General features: G+C 34.8%; 1 protein-coding gene across 1 annotated transcript in view; it reads left to right on the top strand.

Moving 5' to 3' along the window:
- The window catches only part of LOC106459194 (zinc transporter ZIP3-like), a 16,973-nt gene extending 2,467 nt beyond the window's left edge, over nucleotides 1–14,506 (top strand). The window contains exon 2 of the mRNA XM_022385620.1: nucleotides 13,988–14,506. Within this exon, the coding sequence (XP_022241328.1) occupies nucleotides 13,988–14,221 (234 nt within the window). The 3' untranslated portion in view covers nucleotides 14,222–14,506. The remainder of the gene's footprint in view (nucleotides 1–13,987) is intronic.
- The last annotated feature ends 165 nt before the right edge of the window (nucleotides 14,507–14,671 follow it).

Genomic DNA, 14,671 nt, shown 5'->3' with positions numbered 1-14,671 from the left:
AAACAAAAACTTTGTCTTCAAAATAAGGTTGCGTCTTATACACCGGTACTCTTCCTCTTTAATTGGACACTCAACGTTTCGCTTTATAACTACTTCGGGAGAGTTCTACTAAAACACAAGCTTCAATTGGAAATTTCAATTTTAAATAGTAAATTAAACCAATTGAAGCTTTTTTACTGTTAGTTACGGCTTCTGTTTTAGTGGAACACTCCCGAGGAAGCTATAAAGCGAAATGTTGAGGTGCAATTAAAGAATAAAAAAAAATTGTGTTATAAGGTCGTTTATTACTAGTATTAACATGCCATTTATACTCCAATATGCGCTATCGAAATTCAATATTGATCATTAATAATATAGTTTTTGTATCATAACTGTCAAATAGAACAAATAGTATACTATTAGAACAATTATGAAACAGCAGTAGTATTCTAAACATTGTTAAAATCACGTTTAGAAAGTGTCAAGCAACAGAACACCTAAAGCAGTTTAATAAGTCAACGTATATTTTCACATTAAACATCATTTGTACATTAGCCCTAATGAAGCTGCACCAGCAAAATGTTGACTGAATTATATGTTTTTTTATATTATTACCTGAAGAGTAAAGGCCGTTATTTTTTCTAACTTTTTGCCAAAATGTCTAAATTTCTCCAATATACATAAAAATTCTGAAGAAATGTTAGTTTCATATCATGCTAATTCTTAAATAATATTTTGTTACAACACAATTTTTAATAATATAATGTGTATCACTAATCTAATGTTATATCAAATACCTTTTAAACTCGTATTAAACGTGAGATTATAAATAAAATGAATTTACGCTTTTTTTACAAGTTACTTGAAATTCATTTGGCACAAGCCTTTGACTCCAGTGAACTATAAGAATTAAGTATAATAGTAGCATCTTAACCATTGATTTTGGAGAATTCTGCTGTTCTAAGATGCATTCTGATATATTTCCTTATAATATCTATCTTTTACAAAAATTGTTATGAAGCGAACGCCTTTTTTAAGCTGGTGAACCATAAATATAATTAAATTACTTGTCGTCAGACATTAGACCGGCATTCTGTATCTAGTCCTTTACGGATATTCAAGAATTAGAAGAGTGTATGATAATTAGAAAACTTAGTGTTTTGAATGTAATTTTTTTCAATAAACACTAGATGACATTACTTTTCATCTTTTAGATCTGCTTCAGAATGACAGCAGTCTAGTTAGGCCTACATTAATGAAAATTGTTCCTAATGAAGACTAGTACTAGAGTCGAAAGCTTACACTGAATAGACCTTCCACAAGAGAACGCTTTTAGAATTGATCAACTAGAAATATCCAGAAATCAGTGTAATTTCATGATTGTAAAAAATGACAAACATAAGTGTGTTTTTTACGATACATCTAACTAGTTTTACACAAGAAAAATGACATTTGCACTCGCCTATTCAGAACTCCATCAATATGTTGTTACAATCCACCACTAGAAGGAGAAAGATTAAGTGTCTTAGAATTATTTTTATTTTGTTTTCATTTTCGTTGTTAAGCACAAATCTACACAATAAGCTATCTGTTCTCTGCCAACCGCGGGTATAGAAATACAATATTTAGCGCTATAAGCCCACAAACGCACCGCTGAGCTGAGGAGGACAGCATTTTTTCTGCAGTTTTCTCCCACCCACCATATTTTCCAGATATGGCATCATCATCAGATTAACATCTTTTTCGTTCTCTGCAACACCATCTTAATGGGAAAACGTATGCAACTGTGGAACGTGTTAAAGAGGACATCGACAAAGCCAAGTGATTTCTTTAATCAGCGCATTAACAACCTGATTGTAAGATGGAAAAGCATCATCGATAAGAATGGAGACTATTTCATTTAATAAATGTTTTGATATATAAGTTTTTCGGGTTTTTCCCATCTGAAAAAAAAAGCGACATTAGTTTCTAGACGACCTAATATATATATATATATCATTTAGCCACGAAAGCGCACATGTAACGGAAGTACTTATCAACCCCCTATTCTTGTTTTCACTCTACAAAGATAATTAATTTTCTTAAACAGCTACAGAATGGGGTACCTGCACTGTGGTCGTGGGAGGGATCGAACTTTAGAGTCATAAGTCTTAAATATTGCCACTGAGTCAATGGAAGGCAAAATTATACCTGGATAGGTGTAAGAAAATTGAAGAGTTCAGTTAATCTGCCTTACATAAACTTGAACTTTGCAGGTCGATATTTTGTGAGAATGATAGTTCAACAATGCCTCTTTTGCTTGGCATGGACTGGTGGTTAGGGAAAACGACTCCCAACCAGCGGGTCGCGGGATCGAAACCTGGTCATGAACAGTCTCACTGTTTCAGCCGTAGGAGGCATTATAATGTGATGGTTAATCTAACTATTCCTTGATAAATGAGTAGGTCAAGAATTGGCCGTGGGTGCTGCCGGCAAGTTAATTTTCCTCTGGTCAACATCTCAAAATTATATCCGGCGGCAGATAGCATTAGTAACATAAATAAGAAAAAAACAACTCGCCAATGCCTCATCTACGGCTTGTGTGTCTCTTGTTATTACATCACACTTCATTTCGAAGATACTCCGATTTTCAACTTCTTCGTAAGCTCTGGGATAACGAAAGACAAAAGTATTCTTTGATGTTGATCCAATGACCTGATTTTATCATACCTAATCAGTTGTTTTAAGGACATCAATCAACATTTCTAAGGGATTTGGTTTCATAACGTTTATGATTTGTTTGTTTTTGAATTTCGCGCAAAGCTATCTACGTTACCCGTCTCTTAGCAGTGATAGATTAGAAGGAAGGAAGCTAGTCAACACCGCCCACCGCCAACTCTTCGGTTATTCTTTTTCTAACGAAAAGTTGGATTGACCGTCACATTATAAAGCCTCCACGGCTGAAAGGGCAAGCATGTTTGATGACAGGGATGGGAACACGCGACCGGCAGATTGCGAGTCAAAAGCCCTAACCATCAGGCCATGCCAGGCCTTTTTTGATTAAAAAATAAGATAAGTTGATTTAAACTCCTTAAATCTGTGAATAAGCCGGATGATTATGTTTAATTTTATATGTGATGACCACGATGAAGCTTCCCGAGGAAGCAAAGTAACGAATTTCTACGACATTATCTTATATTATCTGTTCGAATATGAGTGGTGGTTTCACTGATTCTGTGTAGCACATACACATCTGGTGCAGTCTGTAGTTGTTGAACATAAACTAAATTAAAGCTGAGTTTAAGTTTCCGGTCACGTTTTATTCAAATAGCTTGAGTAAAATGTGTGTGGGTAAATATCGATAAAAAAAAAGAGATTTCATTTTTTAAATTATTCCTGCTGATTGTTTGGAATGTGCCGTCTGCCTGCTTAAATAAACAAACATAAAACGAAAACTTACGAAGGTATAAGTGGACGTGTAGGCTTGTATGAAGTGTGCTGAACAGCTAAGAAACATATTGCGTCAATTGTTCTAGTTTTAATGTATTAGAACAGAATTTATATACTTAATTGTTACTGTTCTTTGATATTCAAACATGCGATAAAATGAAGCCTATGACACAAATTATCCAATAAGCTTTTAAACCTACTTATTAACCATGGCCTGACGTTAGTCGCTGAAACGATGAATCTTAAGATCGAATTGATCCTGAACTCATGGAAGAAAATATATAGCAAAATATGTCTGTTAGTGTCTGTGAATAGCGTATACTTCAAGCTGTAAGATATGTCTATTAATGTCTGTGAATAGCATGCATTTCGAGTAGCAAGAGATGTCTGTTAGTGCTTGTGAATAGCATGCATTTCGAGCAGCAAGAGATGTCTGTTAGTGTTTGTGAATAGCATGCATTTCGAGCAGCAAGAGATGTCTATTAATGTCTGTGAATAGCGTACACTTCAAGCTGCAAGAGATGTCTGTTAGTGTCTGTGAATATCGTGCACTTCAAACGCTTCGTCTCACGTTTTATTTTATTTATAGTTTAGATTATGAAATTAGGGGATTTCGCTACGTTTGGAATTAGATAAACTAAAAACAGCTAAATGGAAACCGAAACTTGACTATAGAAAATATTAGATAGTGTTTTCTAATGATTCTGCATACAAGTCACTTAATACGTACCTAGTTATAAAGGAGGAAAAAACTACATGAAATGTTTGCTTTCGTATTATTTATCTGCTAGTTCTTGGAGTAAATGAATATTAAAAAAATATTGCCGTAGTTCAGGAATGATATGCATAACAGAACAATAGTTAAGTTTTTGTGTAAAGCTACAGAACACCTTTGTTCCTCGTTTTTACTTTAGGTTAGAGAGAAGGCAACTAGTGAATTGTATCCACCGCAGGCTTTTGGGTTACTCTTGTCTGACCGAATAGAATGATTTAACCTTTACTCTTATATAATGTACCCATGATCCCAGGGTGTGGAGCACGTTTTAGGTGGACGCGAGCCATGAATCTTCGGATTCATAATTCGGGAACTGTAACCACTAGGCTACGCGTGGACCATTAAGCAATGTACCTCCAAAGATTTCTTCCTTAACTATCAGAAGTAGCCTTCGTGTTGATCTTTATGACGTTGAGGCAGATAACATTCAATGTCGATCGATGGATAATATTGGTTTACATTCATGGGATAAGAATACAGGAGTGGAAATTTTCTAGGTGATCGAGAGACAGCATACACAAAGCATAGATTAACACTTTTATTTTATCTCGTGTGAAAAGCCTTTCCTGCTCTGATGGAGTGCTACCTCAACCATGTAGTAATTACTGTTACAGTATTCTGTGTAGTCTTCATTGATTGCTATAACGTATACCTGTGGGTTCTCAAATTCACCCATACACATAGACGCTTAGCAAAATATCGTTGCGCAGAAAAGTATGAGTAATAAGAGCAAACCTTTTATAGAGACATACAGGTGTAAAACTGTTGTTTCCAGAAACCCCCCCCCCCCTAAAAAAATAAAAAAAATAAAATAAAAAAAATTTAAAACTTAAACATTTATACATTAATTCGTATGCTTATAAATCTCAGATCTAATATTTGGAATATAAAAAGTGTCTTAAGGACAGCATTTTTACAAGAATATATAAAAGGTTGTTCAACGCTCTGAGATGGATGTGAATCCACTTCGTGTTTTCTACTGTGAGAACGTTATCACGTCAGTCCCATTATTTGGTTTTAATAGCCGGACGAAACTTTTGTGGCAACGAGTGTTGCTGGCTGGCTGCCTTCCTTCTGGTCAGTAGCTCCAAATTAGGGACAATTATACTTGAATCCTAAAGACTTCAGACATGGTCGTTTAGCCCACGTACGCATAAGGTGCCATTCTGGTTGAAAAATATCAGTTCCAATTAGGACGAAAAGTCATATAATAATATTTATGAAAATTGACAAATTCCAAACTGAACTTTATATGTATTTCTATTGAACCCATAATGTTGTACGCTGTAACGTAAAATCAAATGATAAACATAGGTTGCAGAATAATGTTTAATTTTGATAATTAATTTTTTCTGCTATCTTTAGAGTACTACATCAGGGGATTTTGTGGGGGAGCCCCTGGTACAAACAGAATGAATAAGCAAAGTAAGCTAGCTAAAATTCGCAAGGAATACAAGCAACGTATAGTTTTAGTAAAAACAAAGAAAGCATTCAAGAGATTCTGTGATATTCTTATATTAATTTCCCATTTTATTGGCTATTTGGCACAATTAATTTTGATTTATCTGCAGAACCGGTAAAAATGACTATGACTGATACATTTCATATATAATGTTGTTTCTAACAGTCATTGTGATACAGCAGATATTTGATTAAAAACTTATAACTGCGGACCTTGTGCAGTTTCAGTAAGGGTACATTTTGTCGGACTGTGGAACTCAAATTCCGTAGACCCTGTCCAACTGCCTCCCCCCTTCCCACTTATCGTACTTCATACTTTGGGGCCGTGGGTGCGTGGTAACGGGCCATCTTTGGTTAGTTCGCCGAGGGTATCGAAACCCGATTATTAACGTTACAAGTCCTCAGACTTGCCGCTGGGGCCTGGCATGATCTGGTGGTTAGGGTGCTCGACTCGCAATCTGCGGGTCGCGAGTTCGAATCCTCGTCACCGTACACGTTCGCCTTTTCAGCCGTGGGGGCGCTATAATGTACGGTCAATCTCACTATTCGTTGGTAAAAGAGTAGCCAAAGAGTTGGCGATGTGTAGTGTTAACTAGCTACTTTCCATCTAAGATATCATTGCTAAGTTGGGGACGGATAGCACGGATAACCGTCGAGTAGCTTTGCACGAACTTCAAAACAAACCAAATTTATCGCTGATCTATCAGTTAGCATAACGGTCAGTTTGGTCAGACAAGAGTACCCGAAGAGTCTGCGCTAGGTGCTCTTGATTTGTTGCCATCCCCTTAGTTTATCACTTTCAAACTGGAGACGACTATGCGCAGATAGCCCTAATGCAGGTCTCTGTGAAATTCTGAAACAAACGAAAAAGTAAACACTGATATCAAAATGTCACATGAAATAAAGGAAGATCGTAATTTTGCTGAAGATTGAAAATACATCTGTCATGAAGAAGTAATAACGTCTATATCTGTACAGCCTGTAATAATAAAGGATGACAGAAGAAGTAATAACTATTACAGGCTGTACAGATATAGACATAAAGGATGACAGAAGAAGTAATAACTATTACAGGCTGTATAGATATAGAGTAACTGCTATTGCATGGGAAGGAACTGGTTATTTGAGATTGTACTGGCATCTTCATTAGTAAAGACACGTGACAACAGTTACATACGCAAAGATTAATATTATAAAATAAAACTTATAAATCAGATTTTAAACCATTCAGCTCATAACTAATGGTGGTACCTCTGCCTGTTAATTCTAGTGTTTGTAAGTATAATAAAATGGAACTATAGCATCAAAATACCTTCGTTTTTATAGCAAGAATGGGTGTTATTCATCAGGTAGAATAGTTTGATTTATTTTCATCTTGCTGTTCTAAACCAGTTGGTCTTTGCTACCTTGACTGTCAGTTAACAAAAGAAAAACAACAACAACAAAACGTTTCTTTATACATTAAGCTACAACGATAAATATATATGGTCATGCGGTGGGCTTGAAAATATTTTTTGTCAGTTAAGAGTATATTTTATATGACTAGTATTAGTATTGTTGCAATAAATAAAATACAGGGAAAACACAGACAAAAAGGTATTTTTTTCCATGTAATGTAAGTTATTAGAATTCTAGACATAATAAAAACTCTTAATAGATGGTTTACTGTTTGTTTGTTTTGTTTGTAATTAAGCACAATGGGCTATCTGTGCTCTGCCCACCACGGGTATCGAAACCCGGTTTCTAGCGTTGTAAGTCCGCAGAAGATGGTTTACTAATGTAATTTAAGAAGAAATGTTATTAAAATGACTTGGAATGAAAAAATTATTTGATGTTTTGGCATATTTCAAAATAATTACGATGCATGACGTGGCCTAGCGTGCCCTGGAGGTAATGGCACTCGACTCGCAATCAGGGGGGTCATGGGTTCGAATCCCTTCCCTGAATATATTGACTCTTTCAGCTGTGGGGGCGTTATGTTGTTACGGTAAATCCCACTATTCGTTGATAAAGAGTAGCTCAAATGTTGGCGGTGGGTGGTGTTATATAGCTGCCTTCCCTCTAGTTTATCACTACTAAATTATGGACGACTAACACAGATAGCCCGTATGTAGTTTTGCGCAAAATTCAAAACAAAAACAGTGCACGTGACAATCAATACAAATTTGTAAGAGTTAAATAAAACACACAACATGAGTTTAATTTGGTTTATAGCTACATCGATATAGGGATTATGTTGATTGGAAAGGTCAGTAATAAATAAAGTTGAAAGTTTATCCTTTTTTTTTTAACAAAACCAAAAACTGACTTATAATATTTGCATTAAAAGTAAACTGGAATGTTTGGATTCATATGTTGTTAGTTATGTCTAAAAATTGTCTTTTCCTATGATAATGCACATCTTTCATTGATTTTATTTCACACTTTCATGGTAAACGTTTTAGTCATGTTAATTTTTGCACCAAATTGTTTTTTTTTTTACATATTACCCCTAGTTTTTTTCTTTTAAATAGGATTTTTGATATAGCTTTTTTTTTTCTCTGTCGAAAAGCACTGCCCTTAGCACATTAGAAAATAAAACGTTAATTTCAAATATTATTTTAAAGCTTTGTTTGTTTTTAGAACAAAGCCATCTAGTGTGTCCACCGCGGGAACCGTACCCTGGACTTTAGCGTTGTAAGTCCGTAGACTTACCGCTGTCCAGCTAGGGGACACTATTTTAAAGCGTAATAGATGTTGTAATATATTAATTTGGACGACGTCCAATCTTAGTTTTATGATGCGTAAAATGCTTTAAAATGATGTGATTTTATTTTTCAAGTCCTACTTAACAGTAAAGTTGCAACCTTTTGTACGGCGACAACGTTTTTTACATCTTATGAAAATACAGCAAATACTCAGTACATCTTACTAAGGACTGTAAAAGGATAACTTAGATCAATGTATAAAATCTACCAATTATTCGATCTGTAAAGAATAAAAGTCAAATTCCGATATATAGATTAACAAACAACCCTATATATTAGTGAATACCCGTGGTGGGCAGAGCACAGATAGCCCATTGTGTAGCTTTGTGCTTAATTACAAATAAACAATAAACAATCTTAGTGAATTTGTGTATACCGAATCTTATGGTCGTGAGCACGCGAAATTTTAGATTTTCATGTTTCGAAACTTCACGATTAAAAATGCTAAAACAAAGTTGCAGAGTTTTCGTTGTACAAGTTTAACGCGAGAATGTAAAACAGTAGCAGTGGTGAATTAACGTAGAAATGCCACTCGTACAGTTTTATTTACAGATTATGAAAAAAAGAAACCGAGCAGTTATTTTAATTAGAGTTATGTAACATACAATACTTTGATTGTTGGTAGTTTTTCGCGCAAAACCGCACAATTGGCTAGTTGTGATCTGTCCACTGCAGGAAATCGAACCCCTTATTTTAGCGTTGTAAATCTGTAAACTTACCGTTGACCCACAGGGGGACGACTTTTTGAAAGTGGTTTAATGTCACTAATAAAAGAAAGGCTAATAAGAACCTTTTTCAATCTAAATTCTTATTTTCTAACTTCATATTGTTCTTAGAGAGAGAGAGAGAGAGACGTATTCATTTTCGTTCAATACGTTCCTAAAAGCTCCAATGAAACCATTTTGTTCCCAGAAGAAAACATCATATGAAAGAATGGTGAGAATTTGTGATGCTGATGCCACGTAAGCAAATGTTATAAAAAAGCGCGATTGAGGGTTTGGCTACATTTTTAAGTGCTCCAGATAATGCAAAAAGACGTAAGTAGAAAGAGAGCGTTAAATTGTGGCGACAAAAATCGGACTGACTGACACACTTACGTTAAAAGGCTTCGGAAGGAAATGGGCAAATGGCCTCTCGTATGTGTTTGTGCATAAAAGGATGAGCATCTGCCATTATTGCCTGGTGACCAAAATAGTCTGAGTTTCTTTCCATATAAAATGATGCTATGTACAATTTTTCGATTGCAACGTAAACGAATTGCATTTCTTCGCAAATGAAAAACCTAAAAAAATTAATATACTGTTCTGCAAACACCACTGTGAGAAACATGAGAGACATAAATCAACATGAAACATGTGATTTCAACTATATTCAAACACAGTTCCAAAGAAGGAGACTAAATAGAGTTACAACTACGATTTCTAAACTGGATAATTCAAAACTTGTTGATACCGATGATGATCTTTTCAAGATTTAAAACTCATTTGATGACATTCGCAACATCATTTAAATATTAGGAAAATACTCCTCAATAAAAGTCAAAACAATAGCCACTTGGACATGCACGTTCATGATTATATATATATATATATATAACTAAATCTTGTTGACTTAATATGGAAGATTTTTCACATATGAAAATTTATTGGTTTAAGCATGCAGTTTAATTGGAATTACGTGCAAAGGTACACAAGAGCGAGTATGTTTGGTGGAACAGGGATTCGAACCCGCGACCCACAGATTGCTAGTCGAGCGCCATAACCACCTAGTCATGCCAAGCCTTATCCAGATGTCTGCACATCTTTTTCTTTTAAATAAATTTCTATGAAATCCACATTCTTTTTATCCAAAAAAAGATTGCTGGTTTTTGTTTGTTTGAAATTAAGCACAAAACTACACAATGTGCTATCTGTGCTCTGCCCACCACGGGTATCGAAACCCGGTTTCTAGCGTTGTGCTGGTTTTTAAAAGTAGAAACATGTAAAGTTGTCCATAGTGGATCAACAATAAATACTATTAATGTCTTTTATAAAAGGACAACTGTATGTCTACAGACTTGCAACGGACACAGCAGGTAGTTCAGTGTGGTTTTGCTCTAAAACAAATAAACAGACAACAAACTTTTATAAAATTGTAGTTTCATCGCGAAATTGTATTTTATGATTATTTTTTCTGAATTTCTAGTTTTTAAGGTTTCGAATAATTTCAAGTGCTAAAAAATCATTCATCAAACAGTAAAACGAGTCAAAAATTAAAAACTATAAGCATTATTTAGTTTTTACATACACACAGAAAAGAAAGATTATTATAACCAGTTGAACTATAGTTTACTGTTATACGCAGTATGAAATTAATTGAATGTATCAATTACACATACGAACTTAGTAATTTCATTTAATAAGACACTTATTTTAACTGACAGTACGCCCTAAATAACAAGAGTAGCGTAATTATTTTAACAAGCTTTCTTCACTGCTGAGGAGAAAAACGCCGTACGTTGACTGAACTATTAGCTCCATTTTAGCCTTATAACGACAAAGTAAAGTACAGACTTATAGTAGACTTTCAATTAAAGCTTTCAAGTGCAGCTTTTATTAAAACCTAATTTAGATAATCTAGTGATGAGACCTAATATGTTGCTCTATTTAAAATCTAATCTGATGAAGCTAGGATAAAAGTCTATGCAGAGATTTGGAAGTTGAGACCTTATTTGTTGGGTCAGGTGTGGTTTAATGATTAGCCTAGCCTGACTGTGAGTCTGATAATTCATGGTTCGCGATCCGCTGCCGCAAAAAACGCGTTCCGTAGGTCGTTACAAGAGTGACGATTATATTCGAACAGACATAAATAGTACCCAAGTGTTGACAGTGGGTACAGTTGACTAGCTACTTTCACTGTCAGTTTAAAAATTGGGGATGATTATGCACAGATAGCCCTTGTAGCTTTTGCTTGAAATTCTGAAACAAACAAACAAAATAAAAACAAGCTTACTCTGTCGCTTTCTTTAAAACTTCTTTTAGTCAACTTAGGATGACAGATTACAGTATTTAAAATTTAATGAAGTGGTTTCTTTAATGGTACAATTAATTATTATTTTTTTCCAGTTTCCTGGATCTTTTAGGTAATAATCGTTATAAATCTCTTTTATAACTTAAATACAAAATAAAAGCTGTCTGTCGTTTTTATGATGAAAAATGAGAAGTTTTGTTCTTAGTGTCTTATAGAATTATCTAATATGTCTATTTGTAATAATACAATAGTTTCGTACGTAATTAAGTTATTAAACCTACCACTAGGGGGAGCTTGCATCCTGCCATAATCGACATGGTTCATGAATCGCATAAAAATTCGAAAAAATGTTAACTCTTTTTAAAATAGTTTATGGAATAACCGAAAAGAACGTTAAGATTACTAAAACCATAGTATTTATTTATGTTTTATATTTATGACAAAAACTGCTAAGCCTGCCTGTCGTCGTATATGAATTTGAACTGTCAGCAGCACCCTACCACCCACCCACCTTCCACGCTAAGAGGTTGATTGTAACTCTTATATGGCACCTACAGCTTGAATTGTAGGGAATAATTTGTGTTTTCACGTGGATTCGAACTCAGAAGTCCAGAGCTTTACCACAGGACCAACCCTTGGCTAGTGTTGCTTAACAGACTTTATCTTAACAGAATGAACTTTGTTTGCTCATCAAATTATGAAAGAAGAATTAGCACGTGCTAAAACTTTTCTGCTTTGAAACATATACTGTTCATATATGTTCTGTTCACCTGCTCAAACATTTCTGTCTTGAAACTTAAACCGTTCATTTTCTATAGATCTGCTCAATTTTCTTTGTCTTGAGACTTATGCTGTCCGTTTATTTTTTGTTGACCTACCCAAACTTCGCTGTCTAGAGACTTATGCTGTTCGTTTATTTTTTGTTGACCTACCCAAACTTCGCTGTCTAGAGACTTATGCTGTTCGTTTATCTTTTGTTGACCTGCCCAAACTTCGCTGTCTAGAGACTTATGCTGTTCGTTTATCTTTTGTTGACCTGCCCAAACTTTGCTGTCTTGAGACTTATGCTGTTCGTTTATCTTTTGTTGACTTGTTCAAACTTCGCTGTCTTGAAACTTATACCACTCATTTATCTTCGTGCAGGGTGTGGCCTAGTGGTAGCGTGCCTGATTGCGAATCGGATGGTTCATGGTTCACGTCTCGATGCCGCAAAAACGGACTTCGCACGTTGGGGCAATGGATGTGCTATAAGGGCGACAGTCAAACACTATTATTCGATTAGAGTAGCTTAACAGTTGGCGCTGGATGTTGTTGGTTAGCTGTCTTTAAGTTTCCTCTAATTCAGTGGTTCTCAATCTTTTCTTGTCTCAGGTTCCATATGGTCAGTCGCGACATAGCAAATAGCTTTAATGCAAAAGAATAATCTGGCTTACTAAATACTCACTAAGTAAATAAACTCTTTATATATTTGAAACTCAGTTCGTGATCCTTTCACACATAGTGATGACCGGTGGGTCGAGAAACACCAATTAAATTTATCAATTGAAAATTAGGAACGGCTATGCCCAAAAATTGCGCTATATAGTCTTGTGTAGCTTTGCGCGAATATCTGAAAACAAACAAACAAATTGACCTTCTGGAACTTCTATCTTAACATTTGTGTTGTTCGTATATCTTCTATTGACCAGTTAATGTGCAGGTTTAATGAAATGAAAACTGATGAGATGCCTTAGGACATTTAGTTGCTGTTTCTATTTATAAATGTCTTTTGCAAACTTGTGATTTTATGTTTATAAATTATCCTCAATTAAGAAGAAAATGAGAGAGTACTACTAACTTACCTGCTTTATTAGTGTTCTTAAATCTTTTCACACTAATAATTCCTAAAACTAATTGTTGAAAACTTTTACCTTACTTCACTGGTGAAAATACATGGTGATCCAAAATTATCTTTTCTAATTTAAAATTTTATAATTAAATAACTCAAGAAATACAACTAAGCAGTTTTCAACATCTTGTAGCCTAACTCAAACAGTTTTTATGGACATGTCACTAGACTTTTACATGTGCACCATTAGTGGCTCTCAACACGTCTAACCGATATTCGATTTCAGTCCATGTTCACTGTAAGATGCCCACAGTTACAGTGGCGATGGTGTCCGTTATCCTGGTTTTTTGCTCCGTGATGTTCGCTATAGGTGTGCGATACACGATATCCTTAACATACCCCCATACTTCTTTCCTGTACTGGCATCTATAATTACGCTGCACCACAGACATCGACTTGGTCTCTGCAAGCCATTCCACACATTGAGCCCTTTCCTGCAAGGTTGCCGTTTTACTGAATGATACTAATCAGTGGAGTGGAAAAAAACAACAACAAAAAAACATGACAGTAAAAACTCTTTGAGCTTAGCTACTAAATGTTGAAAACTGCATGGTTGTATATTCTTATTTATTTAGTTATCAAATTTGAAAATAGAAGAGATAATTTTGGACCACCCTGAATTATTATTATTATTAGTTCTTAGACTATATCCAAAGTCAATTAAATAAACATTTGAATTTGTTTCACATTATTTTTCAGATAGTTGGCCTGTGTGTGGGTAGAAACCAATCTATCGGTGGACAAACTGTCAGTGCTGTTCTTCAAGCAATTGCAGCTGGAACATTCATCCACGTGATCTTTATGGAAGTAATTCCATCCGAATTTAAAGATGGCGGCCATCGGTTGATTAAAGTTTTCGTCCTGTTTATTGGTTTTTTGTTGTTATTAGGCTGCACAATAGTACTAAACGAAAGTATTGGCCACACACACTAGTAAGCATTTAACTTGTTTGTAAAATTTGTTTGACCGTTATCTTGTTAAAGGTCTTTAACTTTAAACCTAGGGAAGAGTCAAAATGTCATGTTGGAATGAGGTATGATGTAAGATCAATATTTTTTAACTGTATTTAGTTGAAGTGTTTGGTATCCAATAATGCATTTTCGTATAAAAATACACGATTTGGATTCAATATGAATATTTAAAGCAACTTTATAGGGTTTCACAGTTGTAAATGCTTTTGAACGGAGGAAATTGTAATGCTGAATATAATTAAAGGACGTTATAAACAATAGTCACTATTTTGTGTCATGTTTTTAACTGCTAAAACTCAAAAATCCTGATACAGCTCGTATTCGTAGATAGCTTACGTATTTAAAAAAGATGTGTCGATTATTTGACACGATTACTATTTGTTAAAAGTTAAAAAGAAAACATTGTGTCATG

This window comes from Limulus polyphemus, unplaced genomic scaffold (genome assembly GCF_000517525.1).
Source record: "Limulus polyphemus unplaced genomic scaffold, Limulus_polyphemus-2.1.2 Scaffold573, whole genome shotgun sequence".
NCBI lineage: Eukaryota > Metazoa > Arthropoda > Merostomata > Xiphosura > Limulidae > Limulus > Limulus polyphemus.
The sequence above is the reverse complement of the archived record's forward strand: the minus strand, read 5'-3'. Positions and strand labels throughout refer to the sequence as shown.